This window comes from Ischnura elegans, chromosome 5 (assembly GCF_921293095.1).
Source record: "Ischnura elegans chromosome 5, ioIscEleg1.1, whole genome shotgun sequence".
Lineage (NCBI taxonomy): Eukaryota > Metazoa > Arthropoda > Insecta > Odonata > Coenagrionidae > Ischnura > Ischnura elegans.
In genome coordinates, this window is record NC_060250.1 from 21206176 (window position 1) to 21232236 (window position 26061).

Genomic DNA, 26061 nt, shown 5'->3' on the forward strand with positions numbered 1-26061 from the left:
AGACGAACGGAATTCGGGTGATATTTCGTGCAATATCGTTGCTGAAGGTGTACATGAATTAAACAGCACTCAAATGAAAAAACACAATTGGAAAGATCTTACTAGTTTTATTGAAAGCTACTTCATTATGTCTAGTCAACTTCTTTTGAAAAATATCTTCAATGAAGGCCTTCTTCTTCTCTTGATAAAGGAGCCTATAGCAGGCAGTCTCTCTCCCAAATAAATCACCTAGATTAGAGTCAACTACCAACAATTCCCTTCATTATATACGTTCGTATTGTTCGCATATACTGCCATTTGAAACAACTGAATGTTGGGATGCGCAATAAACATCGCAGGAATTACAGACCAACGTCCGAAAGTCCGAATTTAGCGTACGAAAGTCAAGTAAAAGGTGTCAATTTTGAACGTACGAAAGTGCGAATTGTACGAAAGTCGAGTGTACGAAAGTCGAGGACCGCCTGTATTTGTGTTTTCCAATTATCCGTGCCGCCTCTCCCCATCATTAGCCTAGATAATCAGGAGTATGCTCTATTTCACTATTCATTACTTTAGGAGTTTCTTGCTCATCAACCCCAAGAACCAGAAGAACTGAGAACCAATGAACCACACCAACCCATCCCCTAGTTTTATTCATAGTTGGATTAAATAACAGTAAAACCTCAATGTAATGAAATTTAAAGAAATGAAGGGGTAGTGAATTCGTTTTTGTGAAATTCTTTACAAAAATGTTTATCAAAAAGTTTCCTTATCGAAATCTAGATTTTTTCTATTAAGTTTTTTATATAAAGTACCCAGCAAATCACAACACTGAATTCATTAACTTTGTGAGCATTCTTCTCAATAACTTGTCACTTATAAGTAAAAAAAATATATAAGTTGATAATTATAAAATGCACTTAAATGTTCAACCTTGAAATATCGGCAGTAGCATTTTTTAGCTACTGCATGTACGTATTTTTTAAAGTGGAGATAGAGCTATTAGAATCATTTATATGGTAGTTTATCGTTATTGCATAAAGATACAAAACTTTCTTAAAATATTCTTAGTATTTAGGACTACACAGCAAATTTCCTAATTTTAGGAATTAACCTTATTACCTATAAGAGTAACATACACTTTAACCATACAGTATTTCTATAAAAAGTAACAGTGTAAACCTACAGCTACAACAACAGAGAGAACATACCCGATCAGCCATTAAGTATGCCAATATCACTTTGTATATTTTTTCTTTATAGTCAGGAGCATAAACTACATCTGCAGCCTCCTTCAAGGCAACTGAAAGTGCTGCACTACGGCCATGTCGTAAGGTCCAATCCATGGGAAGATCAGAATCTGAAGAAGTTGAAAAGCAGCAAAATTTATATCATTAGATACAGTAAGAAGGCGTATTCATATATAAATTTATTCACATTCAAAATACACAGTGAAGGATATACATACATTCTAATTACCTTTAGATTCAGAATTAATACATTCATATCTAGTAAATTTCATCATTTTTGACTAAAAGAGCCCAATAAAACAGACATTAAAACCATAAGTTATCAATTCCCCCAGCCAGCTAAAGCTATACATGGAATACCACCTTGAATTTTTGGAAAAGTAATGATGACCAGTAAGTCCACAATCAAACTCACTTTAAAAATTGATTTTCAACTAGATATTCACAAGTACAAAATGGTGAATGTAATATCAATTCTGATATACCAAGTAAGAGTGGTAGAGTGGTGGTACTATCTTGATAGAAACTAATGATACATCAGAGAGAAAGCTTAGGAGGTGACAATAGCGCAATGCATAACTAGAATAAAATAATACAATAATTAGAGAGCTAATGGAAATTTCATGGATGCGTTCTGGGCATTTAATACAATTTAAACAGCAAATAACTTACATTAATTTGCAATATAAAAAAATAATTGTACAGAGTGAAAACATTATAAGTGGGTTTCACGCTGCCACTAATGGCTTCTGATTTCTATGATAAATGAAACTACTTTATTATTACCTTGGTGGAGTATAGGAAAAATTTACGATCTGCAATAATTACCATGTTAACTACATTAACTTAAGAAAATAGGGCCATGATTAGCTTAATTACAAAAAAATCTCTAAAGAAGAAACCCTCATACAGTGAAATTATAAGGAAAACTCCCTATTTCAAAGTTATGGCCCAATCCTGGACCCTTCCAATTGACAATGCAAGCAAAAAAAAGCCCTGTTATTACCAAAAACTCCCTGCAACAAAGTCTTCACTTGGGCCCAAGACATGAAAAGTGCCGCTCTAGAACGAATTATTGAGGGAAAAAAATTCTACTTTGCATTTACAGTTAATTTTTCCCATTGATATTTAAGTAATAAGGATAAAGTAAGACGGCAGTGGAGAGTATTCTGCTTCGAGCTTCAAAGGGGTTTACATCTGAGGCCTACAGATCTGAGGGCATGAAGGAAATTTGATGCTCTGGCTTGGCAAAGGCCATACTCAACTCTGATGGTTTCAATCATAAGAATCGTGTAAGGGAAGCCAAAGCTCCACTCTTCAAGGCTCTGTCTATTGCTCCGCTTTGACATTTTTGCCGCTCTGAGCAGTGCGTTTGGCAATTTCGTGCTCCTCTTTGAATTTCCGAGGCAGTTCAAAAGTCAAACTGGTTCGACAGAAACTTCATGCACCAGCTCTTTTCAAATTTAATTTTGATAATATCCAATTGAGAATTGCTTATAGCAAACCAGCTTTCCTTTCTTCACTAATGTCCTAACACTAATGCGTGCATTCATATATAATAAATTTCAGCATTTAAAGCTTATTTACCATTGCAAGTTGAACAAAAGGTAGTGAGTATGTGTGCCTAAAACTGGGGTGGTTCATCATCCTCATTCTACTTGAATTTTCACTTAATAATCTTATCAGGTTACCTCTCTGTATTGCGTTACACTTGCAAAGGCACAGGTGGTTAGGACAGAGCTCAATTTTCTCTTCACAATTTTTATCAGATAACTTTCCTGTATTGGATTGGTACATTCCCGGGACCCAAGAATGGTTGGAGGTATGTACATGTTTTCCTCAAAATTAGTTTTATATTATCTTTCCACATTGGATATCATTTTGAGAGAGGCAGGTGAATGATTATCAGAAGACTTAGGAGGGCAAAGTATTTCAATGGTAGGTGTTCAAAAATTAAGGAAAAATTTTTGTCTACTCTGTCTCTGTCCGAGAGAAAAATCTGGAGTAATTACTGGATGAACTGTGACATGATGTGGATTCAAATATTACCTGGCATATTCAAGGAAGCTACTGCATTTCAGCACCAAAAAACAGGGGCACCATACGAAAATTGATCGTGATCATGCCTACCTTCTACGAAGGCATCAGCAATGCATTATCATCTGAGATTGCTATTGTGACCACAGTGCATTGTCAACACATTTTTAAGAATGGTAACTAACTCGCCTCACATAACTTCCATCATCATTCATCGATATCAAGAATACACCAGTCACAAACATAGATATTTACTGGTATTTCGATGGAATTCCAACAATGCATTTTATTTCGTACGTCTGAAGTGCAATATGTGGTCCTTCAATCAAGTTTGCTGCATAAGACTACCAATTCAAATAGACTTAAATTATTGCACTCCAAAAATTATACCACCCAGATACTAAGAAAAATTATGTAGCACTCTAAAAATATGTAATTCATAGGTATCAATTTCAGTATTCCTTTAATTTCATAAAGTAAGCGATGAGGTGCAGAGCAAAATGGATGAGAAAAACAATGTTAAATAGAAATATGCAGATTGAAAATCATACGGTGATGGTATTTTAAGGTAAATAACAAAAACTGCTTATCATGTGGCTTTTTTTTTAGTGTATCCCCCCCCAGAAATTCCTCCAAACTTATCCGCAGTACTTCTCCCGCTAAGGACTTTTCGCGCTAAGGTTTTTCGAGCAAAGGATTTTCGTGCAAAGGCCCTTCGACTCAAAGGCTCGGAGACTCTAAGTCTCGGAAATCTTGTCTCGGAACTCTTAACTTGGACCTCTTGTCTCGGAACTCTGTCCTACGGACGCTGTCCTAAGATGCTGCCCTACGACGCTAGCCCTCCGACACAAGCCCTTCGACGCCAGCCCTCTGACGCCAGCCCACCTGGAGATCAAGACTTATATAGGTAGTACGGCGGAGGAATACCTACACCTTGGTAATCAAGGGGAAGTGGGTGCTGAGGCATAAGAATGCAGTTTGGAGTGAGAAGTACTCCACTTGTCCCAGGGGTGCAGCTAGGAATTAAGGCTAGGGGGGTTTTAGGTGCAACTAATACCGGGGTGTCTGGGGGCGTGGTATACCTGCCAGGGTAAGCAAGAAGTGCGGGGGCCCTCCGGCATAAAAAATTAAGATAAATGGTTCAAAATGTTGAGTTTTATGGCCTTCTGAGGGATATTTTGATAGTCCTCACACTATTCTATAAGCAATATTAATCCAATTAAGTAAAACAGATTTAACTTAAAAATTTCTCTAAGCTCTGGGGGTTTTATCCCCCAAACCCCCCCCCCCCCCCAGAGCTTGCGCCACTGACTTGTCCTATCACAATTCTCTCTCACTCCAACACCTCATCCCACTATGTCTTTCCCCTCCATGAATTCCAATGACTTGCCTCCACCAGCTATCACCTCACTTGGTTATGTCTCTACCCCAGGAGATAGAGGAGAGAAAATCCGGCGGTATGCGGTTCTCCCCCAACCCGGGCTTGGATGACGGACGTTTTGCAGTGGTGCCAGTCAACAGGGGTGCCTACCGGCAGATTTACTCGGATGCAGCTAACTGAACATCGCCCTATTACCCCTCCACTCCTTTGCAAATTCCCTCCCCTCCACCCTGACACGTTTCGGAGCTCGCAAGCTCTCTCTTGCTTCGGCGCTGGCGGTGGATAGATGGCTCGGCTGAGATAGGCGATTTCTGCAAAATCATACAGCTTATACTTAGTTTTTGGTAATGCTTCGTATGAGATCATTAGTTATCATCGTTGTTTTCTGTAATAATTCGGATTTTGAATATTTCTACTTCTGATTGATATTGATTGAAAATAACTCGTAAATTTGTGACAGTTGTTTCTTTGAGTGCTGATATCTTGTTCGTGGAGTCTTTCCCTCAACCAGCTAGTGACAGACGATCGGAGTTCCCTGTGTCTGGGGCTTACGTTCACAATCTCGAAGATTTAACGACGCAACGCCTCAATCCCTATAGAAAAGGATTTTGTGATGAATGAAGCAAGATTAAGAAATTTACTCGGCTTGCATCGTAACGCACAAGGAGCACTTGGATGCCACTGTGAAGACACAACCTGAATATCACATCCATGCAACAAAGCCCCCTACAGCGATGTCATGATTTTTCCACTCCCAACATATTAGTGGCATAGAAGTTTTACCGTATACATAAAAAGGAAATATGCTGATATTAACGATACTCACAGAGTAAATGCTCATTGAGAGTTGAATCTAGCTGGTCAGGAGAAAGCCATCGACATAAAGCCCCCAAGCAGCCAGCAACTGCACCCCTCGTGATATCTTCTGGATGTCCCAGCATGCTTATGGTAGTCTGAAGCACCTGTTTCCTCAAGGGCTCCGACATTTTGTCTCCGGCAGGGGTGATAACTCCTCTTAAAGCCTGAAGCATCGTCTCCCTTTTAACAGGAAAATAAAGTTTGGTTAATATATACTTACAAGAGATAATCCCCCAACAGGGAAAAACATATAGTTACTCTCATAGAGATGGACCAATACAAGAAAGCATCAATACCATTTGCCATCGTTTGATACCATTACTGACACTAATAATAATTCATTCTAGATATAATACAAACTCAATATTCCCTCACTATTATTTTTTGCCAACGTTCAAAATTAAAGAAACCAGAATACCAAAATAACTATCATTGCAAAGTAAAAGCATAAGTTCATTCATGCACTAAACATTTTTTTCACTTTCCAATTTACTATAAAATATTGTTCTATTTGGCTATCGAAATAAATGTACTCTGCCATATATTGAACAAAACTCAATGAAACTAGAGAACTCTAACATTAGAATTCGATACCTCACTTGCCTTAACAGTAAAAAAAATTACGAATCTAAAATGCAGTCCCAAGGGTAAAGAAAAAAATATTGTTACTAAGTTTGATGCACACACTATGGGATCTAAAATGTCCACTTGACTACAAGTCCTACAAATACTAGCTTTGAGATATACCAACGCCCTAAAATTTTAAAATTTCCAGCCTAACAATTAGAGATGCAAGGGTCAAGGATTTTTTTCGGATATGGATTCAGATCGGATACTTGATTTCAAGTGTCGGATATTTTTGGATGTAAATGCATTGTTAATTGCCTGCTATAAAACAAGGTTTTTATGCAAGTTTCTTCTGGGTAAATGCGATCAAAGGAATGCTATTCAGATTTTCATGCACACATTAATATTTTAACTGATTAAAAATCATTTCTATAAGCTTTCACGTTATTTCACAGCATTCAAATTTTCCTCACACATGATTTAACCAAATTTTGTCACTTTCTCATCGCATGCCGACTTGTGTTTCACTACGAATTAGGGAGTCAAGAACGAACATGTCAGATCTTGCAATTTTGTGACATCGTTGCCTTCAAAGGGAAGCCGGGCGAGCTACATTATGTATGCAGGTTGGCATTTCCAGTCCGTCACCACTTGTTTGAGGGGGCTAATGATAAAGTTCTCTTTTTGAAAATTATGCTTTTTCAACAATGTTGAAAATAAGTATAGCCTAGTTGTAACTAGAAAACTTAGTGGCAATCAATTAGAAATGAAAAAAAAACTAAAATATCGACAGAAATGCATCGCATTTGGTCTCATTCTTTTTAAAATCTCGTACATGTCATCCAATTGCTGAAGCCATCGAGACATCATCGGGCCCAGAAAGTCACTCACCTAGCATTTGTCCTTCAGAAAATTGAAGCGGAAAGGCCGAAAATTGTCAGTTGGTGAGAAGGGATAGGGATGAAACACGCTTCGATTGTTCTCGTGTAACTTGATATTTTCCTTCGAGGCAATGAGTTATAGTCTATGTGGTCACAAGAATGAAAAAAAAAAACATCAGATGGAGGCTCGAGGGTAGTTTTCAGAAATCTGCGACGTAGTTACTTTTGATGTGGTTATTGTCCTACTGCGATGAGATTCCCCTGAGGGATGTTTAATCTTTTGGGAAGAGTCACATTATGTGCCTGTTGCATATTGCCTTAAAATTTTCCATGCCTGAAATTCTGTAGCATAATCCCTACAGAAATTTTAAACAAAATGGTTCATGAGTAGGACTCGCATCGTAGTGTGATGGCACATGTGAAGAGAGTATCAGAACTCTTTCCACTCTCCTTTATGTCTACAGCGAATTTGAATCAGAAGTATCTGGTGAAAGGCAATATCCACGGATATTTGGATCCTGGGTATCCAATCCGACCGTCTCTACTAACAATATTTATTTTGGAAAAGCAATTTCACTAGGTTGAGGGTAGGGGGTTTCGAATGGATTACCTATCCTTGTAGGGTACTGAATATATTTAAGGCATGAGAATGACAAATTATTCGAAAGAAAGATTAACCCTGATTTAATCTCATCATAAAGAGATTCTACAAAGGCAATGCCTTCGACTAAAGACAAAATTGCTAAATTTTAATAAGTAAACACCAGTCGCCAATAGGTGATTCAATTGCTACCAATCACCTCTCTGTCAGAAATGGTGCATCCATAATCAGCCATTTTATGTGTGAACAAAAACACCTATACACACATTCATAATTAAGAGCTTATATTGTAAAAGATTACTCAATGAATTTTTTAAGATTTGAATGACAGAGGCATGGCTAAGAAGTGAGGTAGGAAAGGGAAATATTCACCTGATGGCTGGATCATCAGCATTCTTCACTCCAGAATGCAATTCAGTGAACAAAGGATCAGCTCTTGTGTGAATCACAATGAGGTGACTGAGAGCTGTGGCAGCACGCAAACGCACTTGGCGATTTGAGTCATTGAGAGCCTTCAAAAACGTTGTCTGAAGCTGAGGTAAGAACTGCTTTAGCATCACTCCCACCTAAAAACAAAAAAATTGTTAATTGGACATATACCTAGTTATCAAAGAGAAAAAAATTAGTAGTAGCTGATTCCTACTATGAAAAACTCCTTATGTAATTAAATTACAGATTGTCATAAGCATTGATCTCATACGGTATTTATTTTACGTCCATTCTGATGTATCTTTCATTTGAAAGATAAAATGCTATTCACACAGTAAAATTTTTGGACCAACATTTTTATCAGATAATCACAAACCACAAATGAAATGAAAGAATTCATGAAAGTGCAAACATAAAATTTCACGGGTATTCACTTGGCATAGAACACAATCTAAATTGGCAAGAAATCAAGCACTTATTAAGTAAAAATTATTACATAGCCTAAAATTTTTGAATTTTAATTATTAGGGGGTAGATTTGAAGAAAGGAATGGTAGTGGTAAACCTACGCAATGCTTCGCTGAAATTTTGCAGACTTTGATTGTAGCTCAAGCTCCCAGCTGATTTAGCTGTCTACTGAGAAGTTCTGCACTTTTGATGGTTTCTGGTGTTTTATTTTTGCGGTGTGATCATGGCATAGTGTTGTAGGCAGTGGTAAACCTAGTGTTGCCATTAGCCTGGGCTTAATCAAATGTCCTTAGGGGACCATAGCTCTACCTGATGGACAGAGTGATATATAGTAAAACCTCTATGTAGTGAACCTCTTTACATCATAAACCTCCTTACTTCATACCACCCCTACAGTTATGTCAGATTTACATGTAAATTTTGTAGGCAAACCTCTTTGTAGTGAACCTCGTTATATCGTAAAACCTCCACTAATCATACCAAGGAGATACCCCCGAGACACCATAACTACTTCCGCAAATTGTACCTAGACAACTAGAGACCATTAATGCAGTCTCAATAACATACATGATAATAATAATGGAATGGCATTTTCAGCAATAAATACTTCACTCTTACTTTTTTTCTTATACACCTTTAATATGCTGTAATTTTCACATTAATCATTAGTTGTGGCCATTTTTTCCATATGAGAGCATACCTAATAGTAATCACTGAAACCTCCCTATAGTTTCCATACATCAAATTTCCCAAATTTTGGTCCCCTCCATTACGATGTAAAGAGGTTTTACTGTACTTGGACGCGCTTGCCACTAAGTACTTCAACAGGGATCAAGTACACACTGCAAAATCTCTGCCACTGCCAGAATTTGAACTCAGACCGGTAGGGTGGGAGGTCAACACAGAAGCCACCACACCACACCAATCATCCAAACCACTTCTTCCTGGCACCTGCACCAGAAACTCACCTTAGCTAACAGCAGTGCTAGAGTTTCCAGAACGGCTGCCTTCACGTTCCAGTTAAAACGGTCTCCAAGAATACGAATCAGGGGACCTGTGATGTGTACGACAGATGGCTGAAGAGCCTCTGGACTGGTAAGACGAATCACTTCCCCCAGCCCTTGAGCAGCTTGCTCTTTCACCTCCGGCTGTCCGTTCAATATGGCCTCACGGAATATAGGAAGAATAGGAGTGATACCCTGAAATGACATCATAAAATAAAATTAATGGATGAAGGCCATACTTAGTGGAATTTCCTTACATTAATTTCCCCACTGCTTTATAATTACCAAGATTGATTTACAACGCATCATTTTCAAGGGAGGAGCCAGTTGACTCCCCTTTGAAAATGATGCACTGTCATTTAAGTCAATCAGGATAATCATTAAGCTCTATGTACATATATCTTTAACATCATGTATTTAGCAACACAATTCATCACTACTCATATTTATCATGCACGTAAGAAACCAAAAGGAAAATATCATTTCTCTTACACTTCAAATAAAATAAAATGAAAGCAAGGTATTTTACACATTCACCTTTCATAACTGGAACTACAAAATATTAATGTTAAGAAATAAGCACAATTATTTCAAATTATTGAAGCCAATTGTTATTAAATATAATGTAATAATGAACTAAGATAAAAATATGTAAATATATATGTAGAATAGCTAGATTCTTTAAAATACTATAATTAAATACTTTACCTTAGGTAAACAAAAGCCAGGAAGAAGTTCCTGCCCCTTCAGATCACTAACAGCAAATCTTACTGCTTGCCTTATATCTCCGACATGGGATAGTTGCTGAGATTGATCCAGAGTCTATGACAAAAGAGAAAAATCAGCTTGTTTAGATAAAAATGAATGCAACAAAGGCTCTGTAGCAATAACTTTAGTAATATACAACAAAACAACAGATTTAAAAAATAATTCAACCTTGGTAACAGCATTCAGTGCCTCCCAACTCATTTGGAGCACTTCCCTGTCAGAATCTGTGAAGAGGTGGATGAGAGCTCGCAACAACTGCGGCACATACTGCGCATAAGATGCCTTGGTGTGAGCACAGAATGCGCAGAGGAGAGTCACTGCAGGCCGCCTCAACTCAGGTCTATCTGATCGAGCAGATTCCATAAGCTGGTCCATTGTTGTCCTCACCCCAACTTCATCGCTCACAGACAAAACAACTGCTTGGCAGTACTCCAACTCCTGTCCATACAAGAAATTACAAGAAAGCAGAGGATTTAATACTCACAAATTTTTCTCAGATAAACCAGTGCCAATCATGTGATACACAAAATGAAATCCACCATCATCCCTTCAAGCACTCAAAACATGACAGGATATCCATTTTTTAATATTAATTTTTGAGATACAACCAAAAGCTATACATAAGACTTTTACCAGTGCTGATAGGTGCCTTAGAAGATCATAGTTATATTACAGGTAGCAAGGTCATAGTTTGTATATACTTAAAATTCAACATTGACCATCCTGTGTCTTCTCAAGTAAATAATTCAAAATAACAAATCAACAATTGTACTAGTCTTGCTGATGCATTATTTCTTTGGTGATAGACTCACTGGTTTCAGAGATAACTTAATTTTTCAGATAGTGTAATTACTGTAAAGTTTATTTTGAAACTTTGTCATTCTATTAACAACACTACAGTTCTTATTTTCGAAAAGGATGTTTAATAAATGAAGACACTAAAGAAGTTTAATGTGACAAAACTTACACCTTCCCTGATGGAGTTTAAAAAAAAACAAAGCTCTTGTTCAACCTAAATGCAAAATTCTTCACTCAGCAAAAAATTCTTTAATCCCACTTACCTAATGTAAAACAAAAAAAGATGTCAGTTGAACTTTTTTGTTTTTGTAGTACATGGTATTTTTCACTGATATAACGTGTATTTTACCCGAGTCACTTTAATTTTCAAACAGACAGTGAGGACTCGAGCCTAACTCCAAGTAAATTACATGAAATATATACATGCTGCATTAAAACACTAACAAAACCTGACTAACTGACACTCACTATTAATTCTGCAGGCTATCATACAGGAAGAATTAAAGCTCACTAAATAAAAAAGAAGTTATGCCAAGAGCTTACCTGAGCTGCCTGTGGAGTTCCATGAGCAGCACTCAAAGCAGATAGTAAAGCTGGAAGAATTCTGTGGAGGTATTTGGTCAATGACTCCCCAGCAACTGCAGCTAAAATTGACAGAGCCTGGAAAAAAATTTATATGCATTGGTCATATGTTACTGTGGCTGAGGGACAACTAAAATAAAACTTATACAATCCAACAAGCCAATGAAAGTTAATTACATGTATAAATCGTGAAGGTCAGTTAATGAAGTACATTTTTATCCCCATAAACCTTTTTATCAATAAGGATATAAACAAGGCATACCTTCATGAACAATGTGGTGGAATTTATGTAGGTATACTTGTGAAGTATGTATTTGCTACTAATATTTTTTTTACTTTGGACATGCATTTTGCTGCAAAATATAAAAAAATTACTTCCTACCATTTTTAAAATTATGTTTCTTATCAAAATTCAAGTGACATGAGCCAAAACTGATAATTGGAGTTACTTGAGGGGCATATGAATATCACCCACCCATTTTCAATGAGAGTCCCCAACATAATCTGTCATAATTATGTGATCCACGCAAAATTTCTAGCATTAGTATCAAATGCAGTGAGGACTTCTGGGTTTATATAATTCAACATATTTTAGTCAGCCTTCCTAAAGTAAAAAATCAAGAACAGAGGAAGTGACTATTGAAATTACCTTATTCATATTTTGAATAATTTTAGACCATAAATTATATGGTTCACACAAAAAGCATGCCTTCAGTAAATTTATTAAGGCCAAAAATATAACCCCATGTAAGAAAATTATTATTTTCATTGCATCGAAAAAGATCAGAACTTGTTACTTGAAAAATAACAATGAATATCCAAGAATTATTTTCTTGGTGGTCCTACTCACACTCAACTTATCATGACACAAATAACTCTAATGACTGATTTTTATAACCAATGGTGCTCCATAGAATTCTCAGAGATTTGTAATATCCCATTTCAACATTGCAAATTAAAACTTAAATTACCTTAGTATTCACAGGTGGTGCGGTTAGCTGTGGCACTAAATAAGGAAGCACCACGCGTGACTTGATGGCCATCACTTGCCTCAAACCATCAAGGGTAGATTCAGCGAGGGCTTCATCAGGATCATTCTGTCAAATAATATCACAAATACTTCCTTAGTCTTTAAAGTTAGACAAGAATTCAAATAATCATAAACCACAACAGAAAAAATTACTACCAGCTGGTTGAGCATCATTGGCAATATGTCATCCAAGGCTCTGACACCAACAGTGGAATGTAAGCCATCAAAGGTTTTGGCAGCAGCTTGCCTCACCTCTGGAAGTGGGTCACAGAGAGCTTTCCTAATTTGTAGGATAAAAATAGCATAATAAATAAATGATATGTAAAATGGGGTTTACTATGTAATTTTTTATGGAAAGCAAAATACTAGGGATGGGTCGAATAGTAGATTTCTCGAATTCGAATATCGAATTCGAATATTAAATCATTGCTCGAATATTCGAATACCTCGAATTTCGAATACCTCGAATACTAAACGATGAATGTGAAAATGTTTGACTAGGTCGCCTATGCAGTAGGAAACCCAAGATTTTGGCGAGTAATTGTGATTGCCTTTAAAGGATTCAAAAAGGAATTTAGCTGATTAATGGAATATTTTAATTTTATGTAAACAATAGGGTAGTTTCCTTCATTAAAGAAAACGAAAGGTATTGATTGTGATTCGTTACCCACCATTAGTGTATTCATAATATACAAATTATTTCGTTCCAGAAATACCGGTTTAGACTAATGGCAATGTTCAATTTTACCTCATTTAAAAAGGCCAGATTGGCGCCTATGCGATGCCACTCCACGTGACATCACAGGGACCTAGTTTCTACACGAGAGGATCGGAGTTTTACATTGTCTGAGGTTACCAATGCATGCATGAGGCACAGAGCTCAGGGAAACATGTCTTAATAATCACACAGTCTGTTTGATAAGGTATTAATAATCCTTATTTAAGCCAAGCGCTACCAGCTAGCATGGTACTCGGCTACCTGCTAGCATCCTGCGTCGTAATAGCGCTCAGAGCCTCGCCCCAAGGTCACCTCACTTGCGGCAGCGGGAACCAGAACGACGTCACGCGGAGTTTTTCCCGGCATTCATACTTACCCGTCGCGTATTCGCGCGCTTGAAAATTTTCACTTTTAATTTAATCGCGAAAAATAGATATCGTCTTATAAAACTCTAAAAGCGTTAAATACGTACTTCAGGAGTATTAATATTTCGATTTAGGCAATAAAAAATAATAGGAAACCACCCTATTTGAGCATTACGCCTCCGTCGTATTTCTTCTTCTTCCCGGTATTTATTTTCCTGCGCAAAATGCTTAAATAAAGTCAGAAATATGTCGTGTTTGGTCTTATTCTTTTTTAAATTACGCGCACATTACTAATATTTCAATCCAATAAAGGTGTAATAACAATTGCCGAAAGTCATTGTTAGACACCTTTCGGGCTAGTAGATGACTCATGCAGCAGTTGACCTCGAGAAAGGGGGAAATTCGAAGCAGGTAGGTAGAAAAAGGTCAGTGGGTGAGAAAAGGGGGTGGGTGCGAGACACGTTTTTATTTTTCTCGCGTAACTTGATATTTTTTGAAGCTAAGGTTTTTGTAATACAATCCCTGCGCGAGCTGGGATCTTTTGTTTGATTTCGGAGAAGGGGAAATCGTCAAGAGTGGTTGAGGCGAATGCTGAATGGAGGGGGATAGCAGATCGTGGGAAATGCGCCAATGTCACTATCCCACGGCACTGAGTTCCTCCCTATGGTAGTTTCATCTCCTGGGGAAGATTCAAAATAAGTGCCTGTCATTATTAGCCACAAAGGACACACGGCAAACACCTCCTCTCATTTTATCAAAAGATGGATGCGGGAAAATGGTCAGTGGGGAGAAAGAGGGAAGGGTGAAACACAATTCTATTATTTTCCGGTAACTTGATATTTTTTCAAAGCTGAGGTCTTCGTAATACGATCCCTGCTTTAGCCGGGACCATTTTTTTGTTTTCGGGGAAGAAGAAATCGTCTGAGGGGGTGGGGCGAACGCTGAATGGATGGGGATAGCGGATCGTGGGAAATGCGCCAATGTTGCTATCCCACGGAACTGAGGTTCTCCTAATAGGGGACACCTGGGATTTTCGGATTTTTTTCATCCGATCAATTTCGGTTCCCCACGTCGAACTCTTTTCACCGCTCGAACCCGTGAATTTGATGTATTTCGTCAGCTTGCCTAAAACGGCGCTGCATGCACTAGACGACTAGAGTTCTCATTTACCGAGTCAACTACCAACGACGTGCGAGCGACAGTGTATGACGCGAAATTATAAGTATTCGAGGTATTCGAGACGGTACCTTTGGCATAACTATTCGAGATCTCGAATATCGAATACTTTCTATTATTCGAGGTATTCGAGTATTCGCGGATACTATTCGCACATCTCTACAAAATACCACAATTAAAATAACAATAGTAAACCTAAGGTAGACAAAATTAACAACCATTGTTTTGTTTTTGCCAAAAACTATGTTCTAATAGAGAAGAAAGTAGAAATGGCACTGCATGTAGACCACTAGCCATGATAGGAAAAGTGATTATCTGGATTATTTGACATATTTTTCTCCAAGATGCTGTTCAGCTTTACAACAAGAGAGAGCCCTCATAACTACTACTGGAGAACTGAGCAATAGGTACTCTTCAAGTCACAGATTTCTTCAACTCTCAGTTTTACTGGGTAACTCATGGCAGCCCATCTCTCTTCAGCATAACTAGGATTAGCCATCTGTTGGATATTATTAATAAAAAATTCACTGGCTTCTTTAACATACCTCACAGTTGGCACCAAACTATTTACAAAAGTGAGCACCATGTCTCTGCTTGTAGAGGCCATGATCTCTGAGAGACCAATGCACACTCCCTGTCGCTGGTCAGCATGCTCCGACTCCAATCCTCTCTCCAGAATTGGAATTATTTCTGGCAAAACTCTCTCTCCCAGTTTCCTCACCAGATCTCCAAGAGTCCTTGCAGCCACCTAATAATCAATTACCCATGGTATAAGAAATCATATGTAGCTCTCTCACTTGCAACATGAACCATGAGAAAAAAAAACAAACCAAACGTACAAATATGAAATGAGTCCCAGGATAGTAAAACCAGTATCATAGGGATGATTCAAATAGCCTTCATTTCCATTTTGAATAAGGAACGTATTATCCATTTCCATTTGGAACATCATAGTTACATAAAGAGTCTGTCCCTAAAGTTCAAATGAATATTCATAGCCAGGCAAGTACACTAGTTCAACCCAGCTTGGCACGGTAAAGTGACGTAGGGTTTTAGCAAGAAAATACTGCAATAAGCAGTCTCGGGTGAGCAGAGGTTGAGCAAGGACTGCCTGAAGTGCAGTGTGCCACCATACCCACACCAAAAAGACAATGGTGAGGAATTTTGATGGGCATACAGTAACAGAACCTTTTGCATAACTTTAGATGTAATATCAAAATATACTAAATATACTTAGCTAATCCTTTACAATATCACATAACTAAACTTAAGATTGAAATAGAAGTTCCAAGATTGGTGGACCACTATTGACGAGCACTCAGGCCACCCATTGAAAATCTGAAAGGAATCCCAATAAACAATTTCCAGGGAGCCCACAGAGAGCCAGTGAAACACTTAAAAATCCGCATCAAGTGGGAAGAAGGGTACTTTGAAAAGTTCATAACCGACTGTAATTTTACAAATGATTTAAAATAATTTATATGTAAATTTGAGACTGAGCACTCCATTAACTTCATTTCTAACAGATCGCTAGCAATTACAGAGGTTAAGGAGTCTTGATGAAATTCTTCCGGCGGTGAAACCCTCGCTATAGCGAGAGCCAACACCAAAAGGGTCTCGTAAAAACGAATTTTTTAACACGCTTATTATAGGGTCAATTGACGGTGCATCGGCTATCTCTCGTAATAGCGGGGGTGTCGCTATAGCCCGTGCTTGCTTTAACGAGGTTCCACTGTAGTAATTTTGGGGGCTGACATATTATTGTCTTCAGCACAATGGGTATTTGAAAACTTAAAGTCACTCAGGGAAGTATATATTAAGAGACTTGGAAGTAATGTTTTTGAAAAATCATATGTCCTTCATTTTGCATAGAGAAAAAATAAGTTACTAATAAACTTATCAACAAATAAATTGCTGTGTATTACTAATTGATACATCACTTACAACACTTAATTTTGTTTACTAAGAGGGTACTGACCTGGCGCTTGTCATAGCTAGTGCTTGCTAAGCATCCAAGCAGGAGTCCAAACAGAGTTGGAAGGATTTCTCTGAGAGTGCGAGGAGTGTTAGTCACAACCACCTTCCACACATGAAGTGCAGCTTGGCGAACCATGAGTGCCACGTCCGATCGCCCCATGTACAACCCAGCCAGAACCCTGTTCCGCCGCTCACCACCAAGGGCATCAATGATAGCCTGTAAAGCACAAACAAATCATAAAAATAATGCTTTATTTGTCCAGAGATCAGGATGTAACAATACATAGTTACATTGATATAGGATACGTCAGATGGCCAACTCTTTAACATATTGAGACATGAAACATATTTCATTAGTTATCCAAGGTTTACACTTAGGAAACTTGGTCCTTCTCTTATGCTGAACAGGAAATGATACATTAAAGTAGTGCAGAAATTTGGAGTAGAAATTATCGAAGCATTCGTCAAAAGAGGCAGTGTCATATACATTGTGCCAATCCTCCAGCCACAATAGACTCATGAAATCATGAATATTAGAGCTTCTGAAAGATCGAGTGACTCAAGTCTCCAAATGAATTTTAACATTCATTGGAAAAGTAGCAACAACAAGCAACTGGGTAATGGTCAGAAAGATCTAGGGGGATTGTCGTAGTTGTTACTTCATCATCATCAAAATTAGAAATGAACACATAAAGTGATGTAAAAGAATGTGAAGTTATGCGGGTGGGATCCTTGTAATGTACACACAAGTTATAAGATTGAATTACGTTCAGAAATTCATTCCTATCAGCCGTAGTAGAAAACATATCCATATTAAGAACGCCAGATATAATTATCATACCATTGAGATACATAGCAATTATGGGTTCTAAAAGACTCACAAATTTTTTATCTTCATTAAACTTTCATTGTAAATGGAACTTCTAAATATGTATTTAAACAAGAGTAAATATTTCTCAATGAGTGAACTAACCCTGTGTGATTGCTCTGTTCCAAAATTGTCATCTTCATCAGCTGTTTCAGTGCTCATCTTCCCACTCACACCAGATATTTTATAAAGCAGGTCACCAAGGAGTTGAACTGAACTGAAATTTGAGAATTCATTTGAGCCTCCACAGGCATCTTTTTCATACACATAAATGGCAATTCATCAATGAACATTTTATAACCAATGAATGTGAAACCATTATAACATTCTAACCTGTATCGAATCCTCCAATTGTCATCAAACAGGCCTCTTTCCAACTCTGGTAGAAGAAGAGTGATGGCAGTGTCTGCATATAGACTGACAATTCGCTGTCCTGCTTTGAGTGCTGTCTCTCGCACATACTCATTTTCGTCAGCTAAAGCCTAAGTGGATTAATGAAAAACATGTAACATTCCAAGGTAGTAAACTAGGATGAGTTGAGTCATCATATTGAGAAAAATTTTAATAGATAAACCATCACATAATTCATCTATCCAAGTTACCTTAAGGATTGGATTGATTATCTGGCCAATATAAGGCGTGAATTCATTGGTAAATACAACAGGCATGTAAATGAACATCATGATATATCCATCCTTCACGTGAGGAGCAATGTCTGTTCTCTCAGCAGTGCTGATAATTTCTGAAAAAATAAATAAATTACTTTATGCTTAACAGCACAGTAGAAGGGGAAAAATAAAGGATACAGCCTAATGAGCCCAGAGGCTCCATTTAAACCAAAAAGTTCAATCAAAACTTCAATTAAATAATAGATGATTATAATTATATATAAGTGGGAAAATTCTAAAATAGGCTTTTTAGGGAAATTTCTCATGAGAGCATTGAGTTTGTTATTATGATGTTTTAAAGTCGTAATAAGTTATAATATACTTTTACATGTTTGCAAAATTTGATGTAATTTGAGAATAACTTTTCACTTGCGAAATTCAACATTTTTTAGCTACTACAGTGATATTTCAGGCAAAATTACACACTTTATAAACTTAATTTATGATATTTTAGGGAAAGTGGGTAACATTCTATAGATTTCACTATGATATGCATGATACAAAAAACCTTAGAACAAGTTTTTTTGGGAGCAGAAGTTGAAATTTTGCAGTTGTCGTCGACATATAAGTGCATGACATAATGCATACTATGTTTCATTGGTAATTTTGACAGAATAATGCACGATCCCGAAGTTCAATGAATTTTGCAAAAAAACACCATTGGGGTATTTTTTCCGCAATTCACCATGTTTACACTAATGATACATTCCGTAATATTGCAATGGTATCAAAAATATGTGGTGTTAGTAAAGGGTTCTTTGTTTTTAATAATGATGGGATATCATATTCTAAATGTTGTGTTTGTTGCAGATACAAAACAAAACAGCAGATCCAGATTTTCTTTGAATTCCTGTGTTTCAGTAGGATCATAAAAAAGGGTCACTGAGTTACCTCGAGATATTAACACTGCTACTAAAGCAAAGTCTGATTTCAAAGAAATCAGCTATGACCGTCTCCAATGTCATAAATAAAATTTCGTTTTGCCCGTGCAGGCGAGTCAGCGGCTGCTTCCAAGACACGGGACAGGATATGATGCAGAGCACATTATAAGGTGCTATTGTACTACAGGCTTTACGACAAGTATGATATTCTTACAGTTAACTATTTAGCTAGCTCTCAATGAAGATTAGATAGAATAAGAATATAAATCATTCCATGTTACTAATACTATTCTTTAATTTTTTTAAAATTAAGAAATGCCTAAACTGTTTTTTGAAGTTAGAAAGAGAAGAATATAGCAATTTTTGCACCACTTGGGCTATGATTTCTTCACACCTTTCCCTCAAGTGTATTTTCCACTTTTCAGGGTCCCTACTTGTAAGGCAAAGTGAATTTATCACCTAAAATGTAACTCAAAAGATTCTGGAAAAATAATCATACCTTGGATGCTCCTAAATTCCTTACCTAACTCTATAATTTAACCTTATCGTTATTTTTATTATTATTTCAGTTTGAATTAGGCATAGTGACTTACCAGGCATTAACTTGTGAAGCTTTTCCACACCAAGGCCACCCACAACTTCACTAAGACCTTGAGCAGCTCCTGAACGATCCACGGAGCTCCAGTCTGAGGTGAGGGTCTGCATGAGCCAAGGCAGGAGGTCTTCAAAGCTAGACTCTCCCATTCCCCTGACCATGGCACCCAACGCCCTGGCCGAAACACTTCGAACCTGCAATAGAACAAGTGTATCATTACAAAGGAAAAAAGTACAGCTAAACAATAATTCTTCATCATAACAATAAAAATGTTTTCACCACTTTCTCGTACAAAAAAGAAGTTGAAGGAAGATTTCTTGGGTTTCCAACAAAGAAGTAAATTCTTTGGATACTTACATTTCCAGGGGAACTCCCTTATCATTACACAGATCTCGGACCAGGCCCTCGATTAGCCAATGTAGAGCAAAGATACCATCCCATTGAGAACCTGAGAAATCTTCCTGCAAGCCACATGCCAAAAAAACTGTAATTCTTCCAAACAGGAGTTACCTCAGGCACAGGATCCAGAAGAGATGTTTTCAATCCAGGTATAATGGTTGGTAGATATGGAGTGAGATCCTTCTGATCAGTCAACGAGTACATATTCCCTATGATCTGAGCAGCCATTTTCCTTGTCTCAGTCGATCGATCTTGGAAAGCTCTTTGCACAACGGGCATAATAAGAGCAAGAGATGGAGCATCAATGAAGTGAACAAACTGCGTGTCGAGCAGTGTCTGCAGTGATGTTGCAGTTTTCCTGGAGGGGTCTTGAAGAGCTTCCAGCAACACAGGGACAATGGCTGAAAATTTTCAATAAGTTACTGTATATTTTCCCAGAAATATTAATAGGTGAGGTCATAAATATTTTGGATACTCAGATTCCAAAAACTGTTTCTAAAATACAAGTTAATAATAATGCATAAAGCTTCTGCCATTACAAATCTGCACACATGGATGCCAAATGGTAACATACAGATGCAAATCATTCCATTATTTCAGTGAAATATTTTGATCAAAATTCGGTTGGAATTATTTTAGAAAAATTAGTCCTGATATGTCAGATACCTGCCATTAGCTTAAAGTCCAAAATTTAATTTAGATGGTAATCAAAATATTAATTAAAAAATTGGGCACCATAACCGACTGATAATTTTAATGCAACTCCAAGAGGTCAAGTCCCTTGCCAGAAACCAAATAAGTATGGTCTATAAGCAGTAATGCTAGTGATGTAAGTTAATATTCTGCAAAAAATGCATTAATAGACACAGAAACAAAGCAAAAATTAGAGACAAACTCTCAAATCTTGCTAATAACTGCACACTCCATCAATTAGATTCTTTCCTACAGATCAAAATTTTTAGGCATTATTGCAAGCCTAAAAAAAGGTCAGAGAAAAGTAATACCAAAATACCTTGAATTTCCGGATTCCTGATGACAGACCCAATAAGTTTTAATGCTTGCGCTCCAGCTTTCTGGACTTTGACATGAGAATCACTCAGTACTTCAATTAGTTTAGGAACTATGGATGGCAAACAGGAGGACAGCTGCTTAGGGGCACAATATGCCATAGCTCCAAGTAGCTCCACCGAACCTGTAATATATAGCAATCACATCAGCAAATAGTAGCTTCAACATCATCTCCTCTCATTACCGTAATAAATAATAGACAGTCTACAGGTGCTTCATTCTGGAACAATCATTATTAGAGATACATGAAAATTGCTCTTTCATTTTTATTTTATCGCATTTTCAATAACAGTTTATCGCTTTTTGTAGTGTCTATTATTTATTTTCATAATGAGGTAGATGATGATAAAATGTAGTGAAACACAGTTATATGACAACATACAGAATATTTTAAATAATTATGCTGTAGAACAATAACAAATTAAGGAATAAGACATATAGTGGCGGAGGTGTAGCTTGCCCACACCCACTTGTAGTTCGCGGCCACGTAGAGTCCCAGCCAACTAGCAGCTGGCCAGTCGCTCACATGCTTTAAGAGGTGAGTGTCGGCGGAGCATTTAAACTGCGCTCGGCACAAAATGTACGAATTTTCCCATCGAAAAGGCAAATTTGCATAAAAATATCATTAAAGTCCAGTCATCGCATCTATGTCGCATTTATTTGCGCACATCGCATCTATATCGCATTTGTGATTTTCACGCATCTCTAATCATTATGTATATCCTGCTATAATAAACGTTACATAGCCTCAAGAATTTAATCATTACAGAAAATATTAGAGAGTAGAATCAACAAAAAAATATCCCATTTTATTCAAAAAAGGAATTTACTAAAAGAATTTCTGAATATCCAGTCTCCGTTTTCTGTTTTTGGGCATCTGAGGTAAGCTCACATTCCCATCAAAGCAATCGAGCATCGAGAGTGCTATTCTGACTGGAATACCCACAGCACTATTTCCAAGGATAAATGCTAGGTGAGTGACTTTCTGGGCCTGAAGATGCCTTGATAGCTTCGGGAATTGGATGACATGCACAAGATGTAAAAAAGAATGAAACCAAATGCGACGCATTTCTAATGGTATTTTTTTTTCTGCTCTAATTGATCGCCACTAAGTTTTCTAATTACAACAAGACTACACTTATATTCAACACTGTCCAAACAGCACAATTTTTAAAGAACCAAGCTTTTCATTAGCTCCCTCAAACAAGTTGAGACGGGCTGAAAATGCCAACTGCATATGTAACGTAGCTCGCCCTAATTCCCTTCGAAGGCGACGACGTCACAAAATAGCAAGATCTAACATACTTGTCCTTGACTCCCTCATTCGTAGTCTCGTTGCTTGAAAGACAGAGGGACGGAGGTATCGGGCTCCTTCCCCACCACCTTCCCTTTACGCTCTTCTGTTACCCACTCTTTCCTCTTGAGATCGCTGAGCGGTCGTCTCGTTCTGTTCCCGCACCTCATCGCATGTGAAGTCAACGTTGTTCTAAACATTGTCAATTATGTTGTACATTGCGCAGTTGCAATTTAATTCAATTATACATTCATAAAGAAGTATTTCGCATTGCACAATTGCAATTTAATTCAATGATATATTCTGACAAATATTTCTCGGGCTTGCATCCAGGTTAAAGCTTTTATGTAATGATATATTGATAAAAATGTATTTCATTCTTTGGAAACATTTTTATTGAGATAAGGAGAGTTCAATTTAATAATAATAATAATAATAATAATTTGTCTTTTTTTTATTATACAAGCGAATTTAGGACAGAGTTTTCCTCTCTTACAATTAACTTGTTAGACATTCACAAACATCCATGCCCTGGATGGTAGTCAAGCCACCCAGGCGGGATTCGAACCCGCGACCTCTAGGTTGGCAGTCGGGGACTTTACCCCGGCGCCACCGAGGCCGGCAATTTACGCCATGTGCGTGCACTGTGGCGTGATACTATCACCAGGAAGTGCAAAATCCACCTCACCACAAATGAAGCACTTGCGGGTGAAATACAAGTCAGCATGCGATAAAATTTGGTGGAAACGTTCGTGAGGAAAATTTGAATTCTGTCAAATAATTTGAAAGCTTATAAAAATGATTTTTAATCAGCTAAAATATTAAAATGAAAATCTGAATAGCATTCTTATGATCCCATGTATCCAGAGGAAACTTGAATGAATACTTGTATTGCTACTGCAATCACTGATGCTTTGAATTAAAATTTTGTATCCAGATCCGAAGTCTTCTGCAACTTAGAATCCAATGTATCCGATGAAGAGCAATTTCTGCAGATATTTGGATCCGAGGTATCCAATCTGATAATCCCTACTATCTATGAAAATTCAGTGCTTTCACCAATGAAGATTTGAATAACAGCGCTACTAATGAGAATTAGAATTTGTTCCACCTCTGTTATCTAGTCCTTATTTACCTGTTTTTGTCCGCCATGAATCCTCTTCTAGAGCGGCGAGAAGAGAGGGAAGGACTAGTTTTACTCCGTGAGCAGATAACTTGCTCATGACTACTCGAGCAGTGTCATCTGTTGCTTCACGGACATACTGACTGCCATCTCCGAAGCACAGGAGGAGATGAGGTAGCACATGCACTATGTAGGGCTCAAACAATCGCCCCAGCATTGTACACAGCATTTCAAAGGCAAACAGAGCACCTGATAATTAAAAAACACAAAAATGTATGAACAATGAAAAAAACACTAAATATTGTGAGCACATTAGCTCTTATGTACCAGCTAAAAACTTTAAAATACCATCAATCCCATATGCTAGAAGAAAATACTTGAATCCTAACGTACGATGAGTATGATCACTTGCCTAGATCTATGGGAGGGGGGCAAGGGGACTTCACAGCTTGACTTTCGTAAATGCATTTAAAAAAAAGCAGAGGACCACCTGTACCCCTTTCAGGTATAGAAATTGGGTTATATGAATGAAAATTGGCGATTTTGGCGAAAATGCTCCCCCCCTTTGGGTATCCAATTTGCACTAGATAGAATCGAAATTTTTGGAGGTTGCCACTTTGTACAAAATTGTTTAAACATAATTTCTGATATATTAACCTACTTCAACAAATTGAAATACAAATTAGCTCTAAACTTAGGGCCTGTTTTACACTTTTGGTAGTTATAATCCAGTGGCATATCCAGAGAGGGGATTGGGGGGATATAATCCCCTCTTAGGTACCCAATTTACACAAGAGAGAATGGTGATTTTGTTCGGACTCCCACAAATGCTGGGAAATTATCCTCCACTTAGCCCCCCCCACCCCTCGTCCCTATCCTGGATCCGCCACTGCTAGCTTGCACATAATTTTGACATTATTATTACAAAGGAATTGCACAGAAATTTAACACCGAATTCTACATAAAAGAAAGCATTTATAACAATTCCACAAAATATTAAATATCTCTTCACATAGAGAAAATGAAAGGTGACCGACTGAAGAGGTGAGTAGGCCATTATTTCTACGTTGGGCTGAGATTTGAATTCCTTTAGGAATTCCGTTAATTTTATAATTTGTCAATAAAACTTTAAAGAGACAATATCATAATCATTTATTCTATCTTGCCATACTGAAGAATGTGTAGAACCCATTTCTTTTTCAGTTTCAAACACAGTTTAGAAACCAGGAAACAAGGTTTTACCAGTTTTACTATGAATTTTTCTCATCTTGGGAAATTACTCTCTAAATTAAAATGTAACTTCACAGCTTGACTTTCGTAAATGCATTGCAAAAAAAGCAGAGGACCACCTGTACCCCTTTTAGGTATAGAAATTGGGTTATATGAATGAAAATTGGCGATTTTGAAAATGCTCCATACCTTCCCTGTGCCTGTAATTCTTTTTGTCTTGGATGGCATCGGTGAGTGTAGTCATTATATTGAGCTGCTTCAGGGCCAATATTCCCATTCCTTTGACTAAGCCAGCCAGACCATAAGCAGCCCCTTTCCTCTCTCCATACTTCTCTGACTCAAGAAGTTGATTGAGAAGCTTCTGCACTAGTGCTGGAGCATCATCCTTTATGGCAGGAACTAATGGTGGCAGACAATTGGCCACAGCCTCTTGAACCTGTCAAGAAAATACATATATGTAATACCCATCAACTTTTTTCTCTCCCCTAAATTCAAATCGTTAAAAAAAAGCTGAATCTTGGGATCCCATGAATGCATTTCCTCAAGAGATGGACTTATATTTTCCCTCATTAGTCCTCACAATCCTAACCCCCTAACTATGCTTATCATCCCCGAATGTTTCTCCGAACCCTGATTTTCAACAATGCACACTCACTAAAGTTACAACAAGAGATATCTCTTTCATAAATCATCTGAGCATCTTTCTCACTCAGACACAGTAATTCACAACAAAGCTGCACATTACATAAGCTGCACCAAAAATTAATTGTACTTAATTAAAGCTGGTTATGACAACATATCATACCAAAATAACTAACCTATCCAACTTCACAAAGTTTTTCAGGATGAAACATCAATTAAAACATATAATCCTTCAAATCATGTTCAGAAGGTAAAAAGGAAGCAGATTCTTCAACAAGCAAGTCATGAGTAGGCATTTCTAAATACTTCATACAATTCGAATAAACGCCCAGTGACACTTGTTAAATTGGTCAGCAATTTTTAATAGATTATATGGACAGGAAGTCCTCAATAGACTTAACAAAAATCCAGTTTTCATGGTCATA

General features: G+C 37.4%; 1 protein-coding gene across 1 annotated transcript in view; it reads right to left on the reverse strand.

Moving 5' to 3' along the window:
• Positions 1 to 26061, reverse strand: part of LOC124158566 (eIF-2-alpha kinase activator GCN1) — an 85582-nt gene that overhangs the window by 6929 nt on the left and 52592 nt on the right. The window contains exons 24-42 of the mRNA XM_046533722.1: positions 25184 to 25430; positions 23777 to 24013; positions 21292 to 21471; positions 20391 to 20680; positions 19879 to 20074; positions 18339 to 18478; positions 18070 to 18218; positions 17842 to 17953; positions 16870 to 17085; positions 15437 to 15639; positions 12789 to 12912; positions 12574 to 12699; positions 11564 to 11680; positions 10391 to 10660; positions 10163 to 10276; positions 9419 to 9649; positions 7927 to 8120; positions 5474 to 5685; positions 1191 to 1339 (exon numbers count right to left, since the gene is read on the reverse strand). Of these exons, the coding sequence (XP_046389678.1) occupies positions 1191 to 1339; positions 5474 to 5685; positions 7927 to 8120; positions 9419 to 9649; positions 10163 to 10276; positions 10391 to 10660; positions 11564 to 11680; positions 12574 to 12699; positions 12789 to 12912; positions 15437 to 15639; positions 16870 to 17085; positions 17842 to 17953; positions 18070 to 18218; positions 18339 to 18478; positions 19879 to 20074; positions 20391 to 20680; positions 21292 to 21471; positions 23777 to 24013; positions 25184 to 25430 (3507 nt within the window). The remainder of the gene's footprint in view (positions 1 to 1190; positions 1340 to 5473; positions 5686 to 7926; positions 8121 to 9418; positions 9650 to 10162; positions 10277 to 10390; positions 10661 to 11563; positions 11681 to 12573; positions 12700 to 12788; positions 12913 to 15436; positions 15640 to 16869; positions 17086 to 17841; positions 17954 to 18069; positions 18219 to 18338; positions 18479 to 19878; positions 20075 to 20390; positions 20681 to 21291; positions 21472 to 23776; positions 24014 to 25183; positions 25431 to 26061) is intronic.